At 36.8% G+C, this 14,311-nt stretch overlaps 1 protein-coding gene across 2 annotated transcripts in view; it reads right to left on the bottom strand.

Annotated features, from left to right (window-relative positions):
• gbf1 (golgi brefeldin A resistant guanine nucleotide exchange factor 1) overlaps window positions 1-14,311 on the bottom strand; it is a 229,607-nt gene that overhangs the window by 212,997 nt on the left and 2,299 nt on the right. For both annotated transcript variants that reach the window (XM_061911029.1, XM_061911028.1), the window contains exon 2: window positions 12,347-12,450. In XM_061911029.1, coding sequence (XP_061767013.1) covers window positions 12,347-12,442 — 96 coding nt within the window. In that variant the 5' untranslated portion in view covers window positions 12,443-12,450. The remainder of the gene's footprint in view (window positions 1-12,346; window positions 12,451-14,311) is intronic.

A 14,311-nucleotide genomic window follows, 5' to 3' on the forward strand; every position in this document is an offset into this window, starting at 1 on the left:
AATTGAACTGGCCAAAACTTTTCATTCGCCTCGTCGAACATCACCCAAATAGGCCTAATGTATGGTTGTCTGTGTATACAGTACTCCCACTGCCCCGCAGGGGACAACAGCAAGGACTGTGTTGCCATCGGTTGTGTTGTGAATGAGAAGGTGTGTCCAAAATGTTGGCCTGTACTGTATATTGTAGTAACAGACACATTCATAACAAATGCAAGATGTTCAATATTTAACGTATGTCGGTTGTTTTATGGGTTACCGCAAAGTATTTCTTCAGCGCATTTACTTCCGTTTTCAGAGCAGCGCACTTCTGACAACAAATGTGTGTTCCTACTTCCGGAAACAAACATGAATGTGTTGTAATCATAGCATTCAGACTAACAGACAACGAAGATTACTTTTTTGGACAGATGAAGATTCACAACATTATACTTTTGAACCTGAATATAATGAGTAGGGTTGTCCCGATACCAATACAGTGCATTTTGATACTTTTCAAAACAAAAGTGAACCACAAACAAATGTGATTATTGGCTTCATTTTAACAAAAAATCTTATTATACATTAAAAGGATGTTTCTTATTGCACACAAAGAAAAAAATTTAAAAATTAAAATTCTAATTTAAAGACATTAAACACTTATGTTATTGCACACAAAGAACCTTTTTTACAATTGTATATATATACATATAGTCTTCCATAATCTAAGATTAGGTTAGAATAGAATAAAAGATCTTTATAGATATTGTATTAAATGCTTCATGATTTACAGTTGCCGTTGTTAGTCTGTGCTTCAGAGCAATACAATCATATAGGGGTGTAACGGTACACAAAAATTTCGGTTCTGTACGTACCTCGGTTTAGAGGTCACGGTTCGGTTCATTTTCGGTACAGTAAGAAAACAACAAAATATACATGTTTTGGTTATTTATTTACCAAATTTGAAAACAATGGCTTTATCCTTTTAACATTGGGAACACTATAATAATTCTGCCCACGTTAATCCACATTAAACTGCCTTAAGTTGTTGCTTTGATTAAATAAAATGACAAAACCTTTCTTCTACATATAAAAAGGCAAACAAACAGTTTCAAGTCAACTCGTCATGCTTAATTTATTACAGCATTTGGGAAGCCTGTAGTTGACTTTTATTATGTAAATGTTATATTTTTGTCAACATGTCATAGCAGGGACCTTGCCATTCAAAACTAGCCTGCTACATTACTAATGATTAATGTAACTATAGCTGAAAAAATAGTACAATAGCAATAGGAGAGACTATTCATCCCTGAACACCATGGACTTCATGTTAGTTCATGTGAAATAGCAGACAGACAGGGCTTTGCTGCCCCTAACACACGTACACATACACACACAAACACACACACACATGCACACAGCAAAATGAGCTAACGTTACGCTAAAAACTAATTAGCCTTCACCTCAAGCCAGAACTGCAAGCGAGCTGAGCTGCAGTTTAAGTGTCTAGAAGGTCAACGGGCTCACAGTGATGCTAGTAGTAGTTTTGATTGGGAAGTGTTTTTTATAATTTGAGGAGAGTACGATGTCCGCTGCTCAACACATATCTGCTCGACGCTGAAGCATTGACAATATGCGTTCTAAATACGCACTGCTGATTGGCTGTTACATTGTTCTGAATACGCGTTGCAGATTGGCTTTGTATGTAACCAATCAGATGGTTGTGTGGGCAGGACAATGCTGGGTGCTCAGATAGACGCAGAAAGCAGAGCAGCTATTTAAGACTTTAGCTTACAAACTCGTTCGATACACCTCCGAACCGGACCGAAACCCCCATACCGAAACGGTTCAATACAAATACACGTACCGTTACACCCCTACAATCATAGTTAATACTAAAAACTATATGGTTAAAACTAGGCAGGTAAAACATGAAGCAAGTAAGACACACATTTTAAAAATACAAACCCCATTCCCATATGAGTTGGGAAATTGTGTTAAATGTAAAAAAAGTCGGAATACAATGATTTGCAAATCCTTTTCAACCCATATTCAATTGAATGCACTACAAAGACAATACATTTGATGTTCAAACTCATAAACTTTTTTTTCTTTGCAAATAATAATTTACTTATAATTTCATGGCTGCAACACGTGCCAAAGTAGTTTGGAAAGGGCATTTTTACCACTGTGTTATATCACATTTTCTTTTAACAACACTCAATAAACGTTTGGGTACTGAGGAAACTAATTGTTGAAGCTTTGAAAGTGGAATTATTTACCATTCTTGCTTGATGTACAGTTTAAGTCGTTCAACAGTCCAGGGTCTTCGCTGTCGTATTTTACGCTTCATAATGCGCCACACATTTTCGATGGGAGACAGGTCTGGACTGCAGGCGGGCCAGGAAAGTACCCGAACTCTTTTACTACGAAGCCACGCTGTTGTAACACGTGGCTTGGCATTGTTTTGCTGAAATAAGCAGGGGCGTCCATGATAGCGTAGCTTGGATGACAACATATGTTTCTCCAAAACCTGTATGGACCATTCAGCATTAATGTTGCATTCACAGATGTGTAAGTTACCCATGCCTCAGGCACTAATACACCCCCATACCATCACAGATGCTGGCTTTTGAACTTTGCGGCTATAACAATCCGGATGGTTATTTTCCTCTTTGTTCCAGAGGACACCACGTCCACAGTTTCCAAATATGATTTGAAATGTGGACTCGTCAGACCACAGAACACTTTTCACTCTGCATCAGTCCATCTTAGGAGAGCTCGGGCCCAGAGAAGCCGGCGGCGTTCCTAGGTGTTGTTGATAAATGGCTTTCGCTTTGGATAGTAGAGTTTTAAATTGCAATTATAGATGTAGCGACCAACTGTAATTACTGACAGTGGTTTTATGAAGTGTTCCTGAGCCCATATGGTGATATCCTTTACACACTGATGTCGGTTTTTGATGCAGTACCGCCAAAGGTCCGTAATATCATCGCTTACGTGCAGTGATTTCTCCAGATTCTCTGAACTTTTTGATGATTTTACGGACCGTAGATGGTAAAATCCCTAAATTCCTTGCAATACCTCGTTGAGAAATGTTGTTCTAAAACTGTTCGACAATTTGCTTACATATTGGTGACCCTCGCCCCATCCTTTCTTGTGAATTACTTAGCATTTCAGGGGAGCTGCTTTTATACCCAATCATGGCACCCACCTGTGCCCAATTAGCCTGCACACCTGTGGGATGTTACAAATAAGTGTTTGATGAGCATTCCTCAACCTTATCAGTATTTATTGCCACCTTTCCCAACTTCTTTGTTACGTGTTGCTGGCATCAAATTCCAAAGTTAATGATTATTTGCAAAAAAAAAATGTTAATCAGTTTTAACATCAAATATGTTGTCTTTGTAACATATTCAACTGAATATGGGTTGAAAATTATTTGCAAATCATTGTATTCCGTTTATATTTACATCAAACACAATTTCCCAACTCATACGGAAACGGGGTTTGTAAAACACAAATTGGAGGAATTTAAAAAAAAGTCAGTAATTTCATTTGCATTATTTTAAGCTATGTGGGCGGTTTTGGATGCGCCAATAATTGGCAACAAGCCAACCAGCTGTGTGCGCTTCTACTTATATAGATGAGCACAGCAGGGGAGCTGGTTAACTACATTTCATTTAAACTACTTGTGCAGGTCTGAATGATTGTTATTCAAAAGTTTGAACCAAAGATTGTAATACTTCAATGCCACCTTTGGCAAGGCATGTTTTAATGGAATTGGCGTGGTTCGGATGGTAGAGCAGCAAGACACTTCACCTACCTTGGTCCCAGTGGCACCTACACTGATGTATGAATGTGCATTATTCCGTTGAAAAAGAGATTTTTAATTTCAATGGGATTTTCCTGTGTAACTAAAGGTTTAGAAAAAGCAACCGTGTTTAAAAACTTTATCGGTAGTTTTGAAGTCCAAATACCTCCATTTGTGCTTTGCACGCCCACTTTTAACCTGTAGAATTGCAGTTTTTCTGCATTTCCCTCTGTATTTTTCAAAGGCAGTATAGCATCATTTGGAATTCATTAGTATTGCAATACTTTATTTGTATCAGTATACAGTACAACCTTAATGCAGAGGATGAACTGAGAGAGTGAGGTCAGCATGACTTGCCGGTAAAAAATTGTAACTTGGAGCCAAACTATGGGGTGTACTTATCCAAAGTCAACTTGAAAAAACTTCCCCGGCGAGTTGGACCAGACAACTGTCCATCGAGCCAGTAACTATAATATTGATCATGATACATGCAGCACACCAAGCTTGTTATTATTACCCTGTCAATCTATCTGTGTACATACAAAACATGAAATGTGGGCTAATACTTTACACATACTGTAATATGATTGTGCATGTTTCTCAGTCAGTATAGAATTATGTATTATCGCATTGTGTTGCGCATTATCAACTCAAAAGCAATTCAAATGCTGACGCAAAAGCCAACTTATCTTCTACCGTAGCAAGTTTACCTGTTGCCATAGCTAGATTACAGGTAATGCTGTAGTATGCCATCCCGAGACGATGGATAACTAAGCTAGAAAAAGAGTTCCTTAGCGTTTGCTTTTATAATAACCAATAACGCTACAGCTTGGTTATTAAACAGTATACAGAACTTAAATGAAGCATTGTTGGTGTTTTTTAGATGTGACTTAGAGGCAGAATGGACTGCTACCATTAACTGCATTGCCAACCACCAATAATGAGACAATTTATACAAATTAGAATGCAAAAAATATATATATTTTGTCTTCTTGTCTCTCATTAGGAATAAGAGCAACAGGCAAACAAAAATGTAGTTCCCCTTTAAAATAAAAGGTCAAGGTTTCCGTAATGGTACTAACCTACTCAGTGGCCCAGTGGTTAGAGTGTCCGCCCTGAGATCGGTAGGTTGTGAGTTCAAACCAAAGACTATAAAAATGGGACCCCTTACCTCCCTGCTTGGCGCTCAGCATCAAGGGTTGGAATTGGGGGTTAATTCACCAAAATGATTCCCGAGCCGGGCCACTGCCCACTGCTCCCCTCACTTCCCATGGGGTGATGGGTCAAATGCAGAGAATAATTTCGCCACACCTACTGTGTATGTGACAATCATTGGCACTTTAACTTTAAAATAGTTATGCACACTGTATTTCAGCATCAAGGCAAAATGATGCAAACATATAAAACTAAAAACATTAAAAACAACAAATAAACAATGAAACAAATATACACAAAACATATCAAACTAAAACAAATGACAACATTAAAAACAACAAACAATCATCAGTATAAAAACACACTATGGAACAGTAAAATATATCACCAAATGAAACATTGTGATAAAAGTGCTATGATATAAGCAAATTAAAATCACCACACGCTAGCGTCATTTAAGAGTGCAATGGCAGCAGGCACAAAAGTATTCTTATATTGTGTAGTCCTACAAAGAGGAACAACGAACTGCCAATCAGAGCAAAACAGCTAAAATTCACTGCGTTAGGCATAATGAGTACAGTGATGAATAATAGGGCTTGCCTTGCGCTGCAGCTGTGTGGCATAGATGTCAGATAGGTTGAGTTGCGGCTCACCTATAATCTTAGTAGCCCACTTTACAATTTGATTTAGTGCCGAATTGTTTTTCAAGGACAGACTACCAAACTATGTTACCAGGGAGAAGGACAATATTGATTCAATATATGCCCAATAAGAGTGTCAACATGGTTCTATCAATATGGAGACTCGAAAGTATCCTAAGACAGTGAAGACACTGGTGTTTCTTTTCCACACAACCCTGCAGTTCATCTCGAAGATCAGCTTTGAGTCTATGACTGTGCCAATGTTTTGTGGCGGTCCACGTAGTCTACAGGCTGACCTTTGATGAGTCCGGTAGGTTTGGCATTGGTGTGGGTTCTAAAATCGATAATTATGTCTTTTGTTTTAGATATGTTCAGCTGTAGAAAAAAAATCCTGACACCCGCTGACATATTCATTAAAAACATGGGGCCATGGCTGGACTTACTTCCACTAAGTCCTCTTAGCATGTTTACTCTGGAACTTGCTTGTGTGCAGGATAAAAAGAAGGATTGAAAGCACACATCCTTGAAGTGAGACAATTGAAGAGTGCAATACCTCAGATAAAATTACATTCACCATGACTTGTTGGAATAAATTAGTTAAAAAAACGAAAACCGCACCAACCGGATAAAAACCAAGAATAAAATTTTTGATCAGCCTACGGGCTGAGAAATGAGGTTGGATAGTATTTAAATCAATTGAAAAGACAACAAATAAAAGTCTAGCGTGGATTTTGTTTCCCTCTAAATGTTTAAATAAAAGGTTAAGACGTGTAGTTGAAGCACCCACCAGTCCTCTGTGTGCCTTATAGGCAAACTGCATAGGGTATATACCGTCAATTCCGGACTATAGGGCGCACCAGATTATAAGGCGCACTGCCGATGAGCGGGTTTAGTCAGGTCATACAAAAGGCGCACCGGATCATAGGGCGCATTAAAAGGAGTCATATTATTTTTTTTAAATTCTGAATTGAAAACACTTCCCTGGGATCTACATAACATGTAATGGCGGTTCTTTGGTCAAAATGTTGCATGGATTATGTTTTACAGATCATCTTCAAGCCGCTTTCTGACAGTCGCTTCAGGATGAGCCGTTTTGTTGGCGGTCTTATTTACGTGGATCACCTTCGACAGCGTCTTCTGCTCGTCATCTTTGTTGTACCGGTGTAGCGTGCAAGGACGGGAGTGGAAGAAGTGTCAATAGATGGAGCTAACTGTTTTAATGACATCCAGACTTTACTTAAAACAATAACGGAGCCACGTCTCCTCATCCGTGGCTCACAAAAGTAACAACAAAGCCGAAAAGGAGTGTGGTGAAAAACCGTCCGACCGGAACTCTCTAATAACTAAAGTTCCTTGGGTAATTAATGTAAACTCACGACACCGGTATGTTTTAGCGCTTTCATGGCGAGTTTACTGACAGATATAAGTAAGAACATTACAATACTTTATTTTAAAAATGGCAACAGCGGAGGATGTATGTCCCATGACTAAAAGATAGATAAAAAGAAGAAGCTTATCGACTAGGGTGTCGCGATGGACTACAAAGGTGTACATGCGCAAATTTACAAATCAGCAGGTACCAGAAGGCAAGAAAAGTTGCTTTTGCAAATTATTGCAAAATAAAATGGCAGATAATGTCTTACCTTACACACACACCATAATAATACTCGTATGTTGAAGCACAGTACAATCCATCAAGCGGTGTGGCTTAATAGCTTACCGAAGTCGTATTAAAACGTTTTGATAGATTTTTGAGCGCTACATGTAGAATTCAATATTTTGAATGGAATATAACATTTTGGTGTTGTTTACTTGAGTCATAATGCAGTCTACACGTATCTCTTATGTGTGACTGCCAACTAGGACTTGAACATTTTAAGTGCGCCTTGTAGTCGGAAAAATACAGTTTCTGTTGTAAAATAAAACTTCACAAGCCTTTCAAAACATTCCATCACAAGTTAAGTAAGGGCAACCTGACTTTAGTCATTCAAGACAGTGGGTCTATTGCTTTTAGGGACAGGGATAATTGTGGGACACTACCACAAACTTGGAACACGCTGTAAGCTTGAAGACATATTAAAAATATGAGAAAAAAATCTAATTTAGCTGCTTTGCACATGACCCATGCCATTGATTTTATCAGGGCCAGGACACTTGTTGTCTTAAATAGGTCCTATTCCATCCAAAAGTACAGGAATTTTTTAGTTCCTGGAAGTAAAGATTCCTGTGTGGTTTGTGTTTCCTCCGCATTTTACAGTTCAGAGTAGTTTAAACAAATCAGGCTGATGACGTATGAAGGAATGGTCTAGAATATTTCTACACTGATACCATGTAAATAAACTGACAAATATTAGATCAGAGTTATTTTACTAAAAAGTAAGTCAATGAAATACAAAGCAATAATCTACAATCTACAGTCTCAGAGTAGTAAGCAGTATGGTCGTTGATTCAAATCCGGCTCAATACTTCATACTCCAGCGTAAATACGTTTGAAAGAGTATGTCCACTTTTTGTAGCTTCGCGTAAAAAATTGAGCTTGCAAAAGATAAAAAAAAACATATAGTTTAAATACCATGGCTAAATAAAAACACTGATCAGAGTTCTTCAGCGCAGAGATACACCACAAAAGTTCCTGGAAGTTGGAAGTTCCAGGAAAGTTCCTCTTTCTCTCCGTTGTCAAGTTTTTGGAATAGAAATACACAAGAAATTGGAAATAAACAAATTGTCTAGTATTGTAGACTCATTGTCTCACGGCTGTTGTGTTAAATAAGTTTTAGTAACGCCAAGGCTTGGGCCAAAATTTGATAAATAAAAATTAAGTCGGCAAGTTTTCCAGCGTCGATAAATCGCCATGTGCATACTTCAAGAGCATTCATACTTTTCGTCGTTTTCAGCCGCTGAGCTGTTTGTACCATTGCGGAATGAAAAGAAGGTAGACAATCACCTTGTCCTCACCTTTACCTGCTCAGTGGCCTTGTGGTTAGAGTGTAAGCCCTGAGATCGGTAGGTTGTGAGTTCAAACCCCGGCCGAGTTATACTAAATACTATAAAAATTGGACCCATCACCCCCCTGATTGGCACTCAGCATCAAGGGTCGGAAGTGTCTTTGACTCTTTGTGCAGTGACGCAGTCACGCTGGAAGGCTAGCATCACACAGTTTAAATATTTAGCATGTGACAGTTAACATGAACAAAATTCCACCGCACTAGTGTGTGAATATTTTAGTTCAAACTTTTGGAACAAGATGAGACTACCAATACCGAGATTGCAACAAACTTGCATTTTCAACATCTTTAAAACACAACACAACAGTCCTAACTCACTGTGGTGTTCAGGAAACTAACCAGGTGAGTATAAACAAAACAATGCAAAATAGTGTGCGCTAATAGAAAATGTGGTTACCGGTAAATACATGGCCAAAGACATGCTGACATTTAATACTGTTATAAAACTAGCATTTGTGCTGCAAAGACATTTGTCATGTTGTCATGTCATGTCATGTTTTTCACTCAGAATCTGCAAGTTTTTTGCATATGGCCTGTTATTACATCTGCTTATAATGCAGTGTTTCTATTGTTATTTTGCAATTTTGGTTTAAAAATGTCTGAACTTAATTGTCGGTTAAGTTTTTTAGTTGTGTGTATTTCAGCACCCCGACCCCTTATTATTATTTTTTTGCTTATAGTGGTGACTTTTATTCAAGTGCAACAACATTTTGCTTAGAGACGAAGTATATTTTCTTGTTAATATACGTTTGTTGTTTTACTTAACTTAGGGATTTAAGATTACATTACAATTATAATGGTAAAATATATGAGAATTACAAGTGTATTGCATTTGAAAGGCTATACATGCATTATTATTATGTATTATCATTACGTCAATGGTTAATTTGGCCCTATAAAAATAATGGCAATAATATTGTTTATCGGCAGTCATTTTAGGTAAATATATAGTCAAGCAAAATTTGTTATCGGTCAAGGCCTAGTAACGCTTCCAAATGTGTTTAACCAATCAGCAGTTATTGGCAAGCTACTTGGAAAATGTAGCAAGCTAAGCTACAAACTACTCTCAATTAAATGTAGCTAAGCTACATGGGAAGCTATCCCCGTATAATTGTAGCAAGGTACACTACAAGCTCCATGGGAAAAAAAGTAGCTTGCTACATCCAAGCTACATTTACCGACATTTTTATCTATGGGCTCACAATTATAATATCAATGTATATCTATTAAGTTTCTGTCATTTATCTGGGGACACCCTACAACTATCTCTCAGGTCACTGCACACCACTGTATGTATGTATTTTGTTTGCTTTTTCCTTGGCCCATCCCTATACTGTTGTTCATTTTCTCTACTTACAGAAAGAAAAACAGCATCTATCTATAAGAAGTTATCTAACGAACATGAAACAATACGTGAAGCTAGGCGAACACACTTCTACAATGCTAAATATACCCTGTGGTGTACCTCAGGGATCAATACTAGGACCTAAATTATTCAATCTCTACATAAATGACATTTGTAAAGTTACAAGAGATTTAAAGTTAGTATTATTTGCGGATGATGCAACAGCGTTTTGTTCAGGAGAGAACACACAGAGGATAATACAAATAATAACAGAAGAAATGAACAAATTAAAGAAATGGTTTGACAAAAACAGACTATCATTGAATCTCAGTAAAACTAAAATAATGCTATTTGGTAACAGTAGAAAAGAAAGTCAAAAACAAATACAAATAGACGGAATAGAAATTGAAAGTGTAAATGAAACAACATTTTTAGGTATAATGATTGATGATAAATTGAACTGGAAATCTCATGTAAAAAATATACAACATAAAGTAGCAAGAAATACATCAATAATGAATAAAGCCAAATATGTTCTAGACCAAAAATAACTTTATATTCTCTACTGCTCACTAGTGTTACCATATCTGAGTTACTGTGTAGAAATATGGGGAAATAATTACAAAAGTACACTTCATTCACTAACAGTGCTACAAAAAAGATCAGTTAGAATAATACATAATGTTGGATATAAAGAACATACAAACCCTTTATTTAATGAAACAAAGATACTGAAATTCCACGACATAGTGAAATTGCAAACAGCTAAAATTATACACAAATCAAACTATAACCTGCTTCCCAAGAATATACAACAATTCTTCTCAACAAAAGAAGAGAAATAAAATCTTAGAGAACACGTAAGACACTTAAGACCTTCAGTATATCAGTATGTGGAATTAAATTATGGAATGGATTAAGCAAAGCAATCAAACAATGTACTAATATCATCCACTTCAACAAACTCTTCAAACTGGAAGTGTTTACAAAGTAAAAAAAAGAAGAACCATGATAAACATTCTGATTTTATTCACCCATTCATTCTCAAAATACTCTTACTTATCTCATCGTATGGAATAAAACTTACTTCACCAATTATTTATTTATTTATTTTTATTGTGATTACTTATGGAGTATACATTGTGAATACATTGAGAACAGGAAGTGAACAAAAGTTTTAGCAACTTTTATGTAAAGAAAAGGGGTAGGATTAAATAAACTCTGCTTCCTACTCCTTTTCGAACATGTTGAAAGGAGAAACTGGAAATTGTGATGTATCATTTTGTATGCTTGCATGTTCGAAATAAACTCAAACTCAACTCATCTATATCTTCAAAAAAACATAATGTTGTTTGGGAACAGTTAGTAATGGTTATGTGCAGTAAAACTTTTAATAAACTCAACTCACCTTAATATGTATTCCTAAGTGTGTGTTGGATGTCTTAGATGAAGAGAACGGTTTTAATTTGGTAAACAACTAAATTAAGTGTTTTGGGCATTGTTTTATCCAAAAGCATACATGTACCTAAATATGGCCAAGGACGCGCATTATTGTGGGTTTCCTGCGAGTCACCTTCATCACTAAACGAAAAATCTAATCTGCGGGAGAGAATTCTTCTGCCATTTTCAAGTATGTTTTTTTGAGTAGTCAGCTTGAAGCGTCCTTTCTCCGACTTCCTCGTCGACATGTGACATTAGTGTGTGTCTGTTATGATTTTGCTTACTAGTTTTGATAACCCGCCTAATCTTGATTGGCCAGTCCGTAATGTTTTACCCTAACCTTAGCCAATTGTGACTCATCACACGAACACCAACCAATCATCATAGATTTTCTCCGTATGTATGGATGTACTCATTCATCCAGGTCATTGTATTTTCTACATAATCTTTTCGGCCTGGATTCGCAATCAATGCTCTCTCTTTGTAGCTTGTAGCTTTGATGTAAGATACCTAGCTACATGGGTGAAAAGTAGAAAAGCTACTTGTTAAAAAAAAATTGCTAAACTACCGGCAATCTACTGGAAAATGTAGTTAAGCTACGGAGCTTAGCTACATGTAGCTTGTCACTGCCCCTCACTGCCAATCAGCACTCAACAGCACAGCCCGCCTCCGATAAGTTTCCAGGAATCTTTCAAAAGTCCCACCGAGCCGGCAGGAATAAAAAAAGTTCCTCAATAATTAAATCTACCTAGATAGTTTTTGGTGGGAACACAGGGGGAACTTTATTCAAATGGAAAAGGTCCTGCGTCTGAAAAGGGCCTAATGAAATGAAATACTTTTTCACTTGATTTTGCTCTATGAGAAGTGTTAGGAGCCTCAGCCAAATCAATGTTAGTACGGAAGCCTGTAGTTTATTATCTCCATGTGATGCTGCTACAATAAAAAAATCAAACACAATTCACTCTCTTACCAAGTGAGTGTGGGTGTTCCATCTTGAGTTCCTCTTGATGGCCCCAACAACAGCAGTGATATCCCCTTGGATGATGTAGATACTTTTGTCCAACATGTTGAGTTCTGATGTAACAAAAATAAAATTAATCATTTGGAACAACAAAGTGAATCAATATGATTCGTTTTTAGGAGAATACATAATATTTTTGGACGAAGTGATTGCAATTTTAACTTATGCACAGCAAAAGACTTGAAATATTATTCACGTTGACTAAAAATTACATGATGTCATGCAAACAAAATAAATAAGACTACAAGCGGTCTTCGTGTTTTGACATTTTGTGATATAACGTTTTCTGTCACGTACTCCGATGAAGTATTAACACCAGGGCTGAACGAGTAATTTTAATTCGCAATAAAAAATTGACACAATATTTATTATGAAAAGAAGAGAAAAATATTGTGTAAATATGTTATAGTTGCGATCGAATTAAAGAAAACCATAAAAATCAGCAGCAGCTAGCTCTCTATGCCGCTGATGAGTGAATACATAAGTGCACCAAGTGTAGCTAGCTAGCATAAGGCATCAATAGCTAGCAAAATCAGCACCAAAACCGGCAGGTGTGCTAATGTAAACAAGAATTTTACGAAGGTGATCAGTGACGTGAAAGCTTAACTTGAAGGAAGGAAGACAGCCAGGATTTCAAAGGCACTTCAATACATCCAACTTCATCTTACCATCATCACACATTAACTGACTTAGATTATCATTTCGATATCATTTAAGAATAGGTTCCATCTTACAATAAAACTCGTCTTTCATCGCCGTCATAGGAAAGGAATTCACACGTACACCGAGAACAGGGGTCTGCAACCATCACTATCAAGAGAGAAATTTTGCCGCCTCTTCCACTAACGAAAAACAGTATAATCAAACTACATTTCCTCCGATTGTGTGTATTTCTACATTATATTTAATCTTTAGATTTATTTTCATCTACCAACCTCTTTTGGCTGTCTTGTTTACACATGTTCCATGTAATGTACCACAGAATATTTTGTTGTTTTAGTTGATTGTTTACTAGCATTATTATCAATGAAATACCACCTAATTATTTTGTTTTGTTTAGAAGGTTGTTTACTAGCATTATTATCAATGAAAATGTAATAAAACACATCTGTAACATGCAAGCAAAAAAAAAAAAAGTGTTTCCCATTAGGCAGCTCTATCCTTTAGCCACACACCCAAGGGTACTGTACTTAAGGTGTTATGACCTCTGTTTACAATCAGTCACATGAAAAATAGACTTTCTCGCCGGGTACTAATGAATACTCTACAACTACAACAAGTTCGGAACTAACTGTTTCGGATTGTAATTATCCGCATAGGATTAGCAGCAAAGTGGATAGCTGTTAAGGTTGTGGCTCGGAGAACGAACACAGGCGACAAAAAGTAAGCTAGCTAGCTAGCGAGCTTGATTCACTGCTGTCAACAAGGGTTTTTAACTTTTTTCTTCTATTTATTGTTAAACATTGGAACAAGCTTGCAACTTTGCTAACCATCTAGCTAGCTAACACAGACTTTGTTGCTAATCACATTAGCTTGTCCTGCAAATCAGTGCAGCATTTAGGCAAGAAGAACAGCGACTACCTGTGGCTGAGGAGTGTGTAAATCAAGTTTCGTTAAGATTGTATTTTTATTGATATCTCATTTAAAAAACGCAGAAGTAATACTTTGATGCAAAAATTCATGCTTAAAAACATGGATTTCCACGTTTTCTCTAAAATTTCACATGCCTGAACTTGACCTTCTAAAGGGATGCGGTGTAATTGTTATTGTAGAAAACTTTGCTTTTCTAAAGTCAATGTAGGATATTCCTTGAAATCTTTGTCCCATTACAAATTGGTCAGATATCTATTTTCTCAATGCCTAAAAACAAAGTCTACTAGAAACAAGCATAGTCCTTATGTGTAGTAAATTGTT

Source organism: Nerophis ophidion, linkage group LG09 (assembly GCF_033978795.1).
Source record: "Nerophis ophidion isolate RoL-2023_Sa linkage group LG09, RoL_Noph_v1.0, whole genome shotgun sequence".
Taxonomy (NCBI): domain Eukaryota; kingdom Metazoa; phylum Chordata; class Actinopteri; order Syngnathiformes; family Syngnathidae; genus Nerophis; species Nerophis ophidion.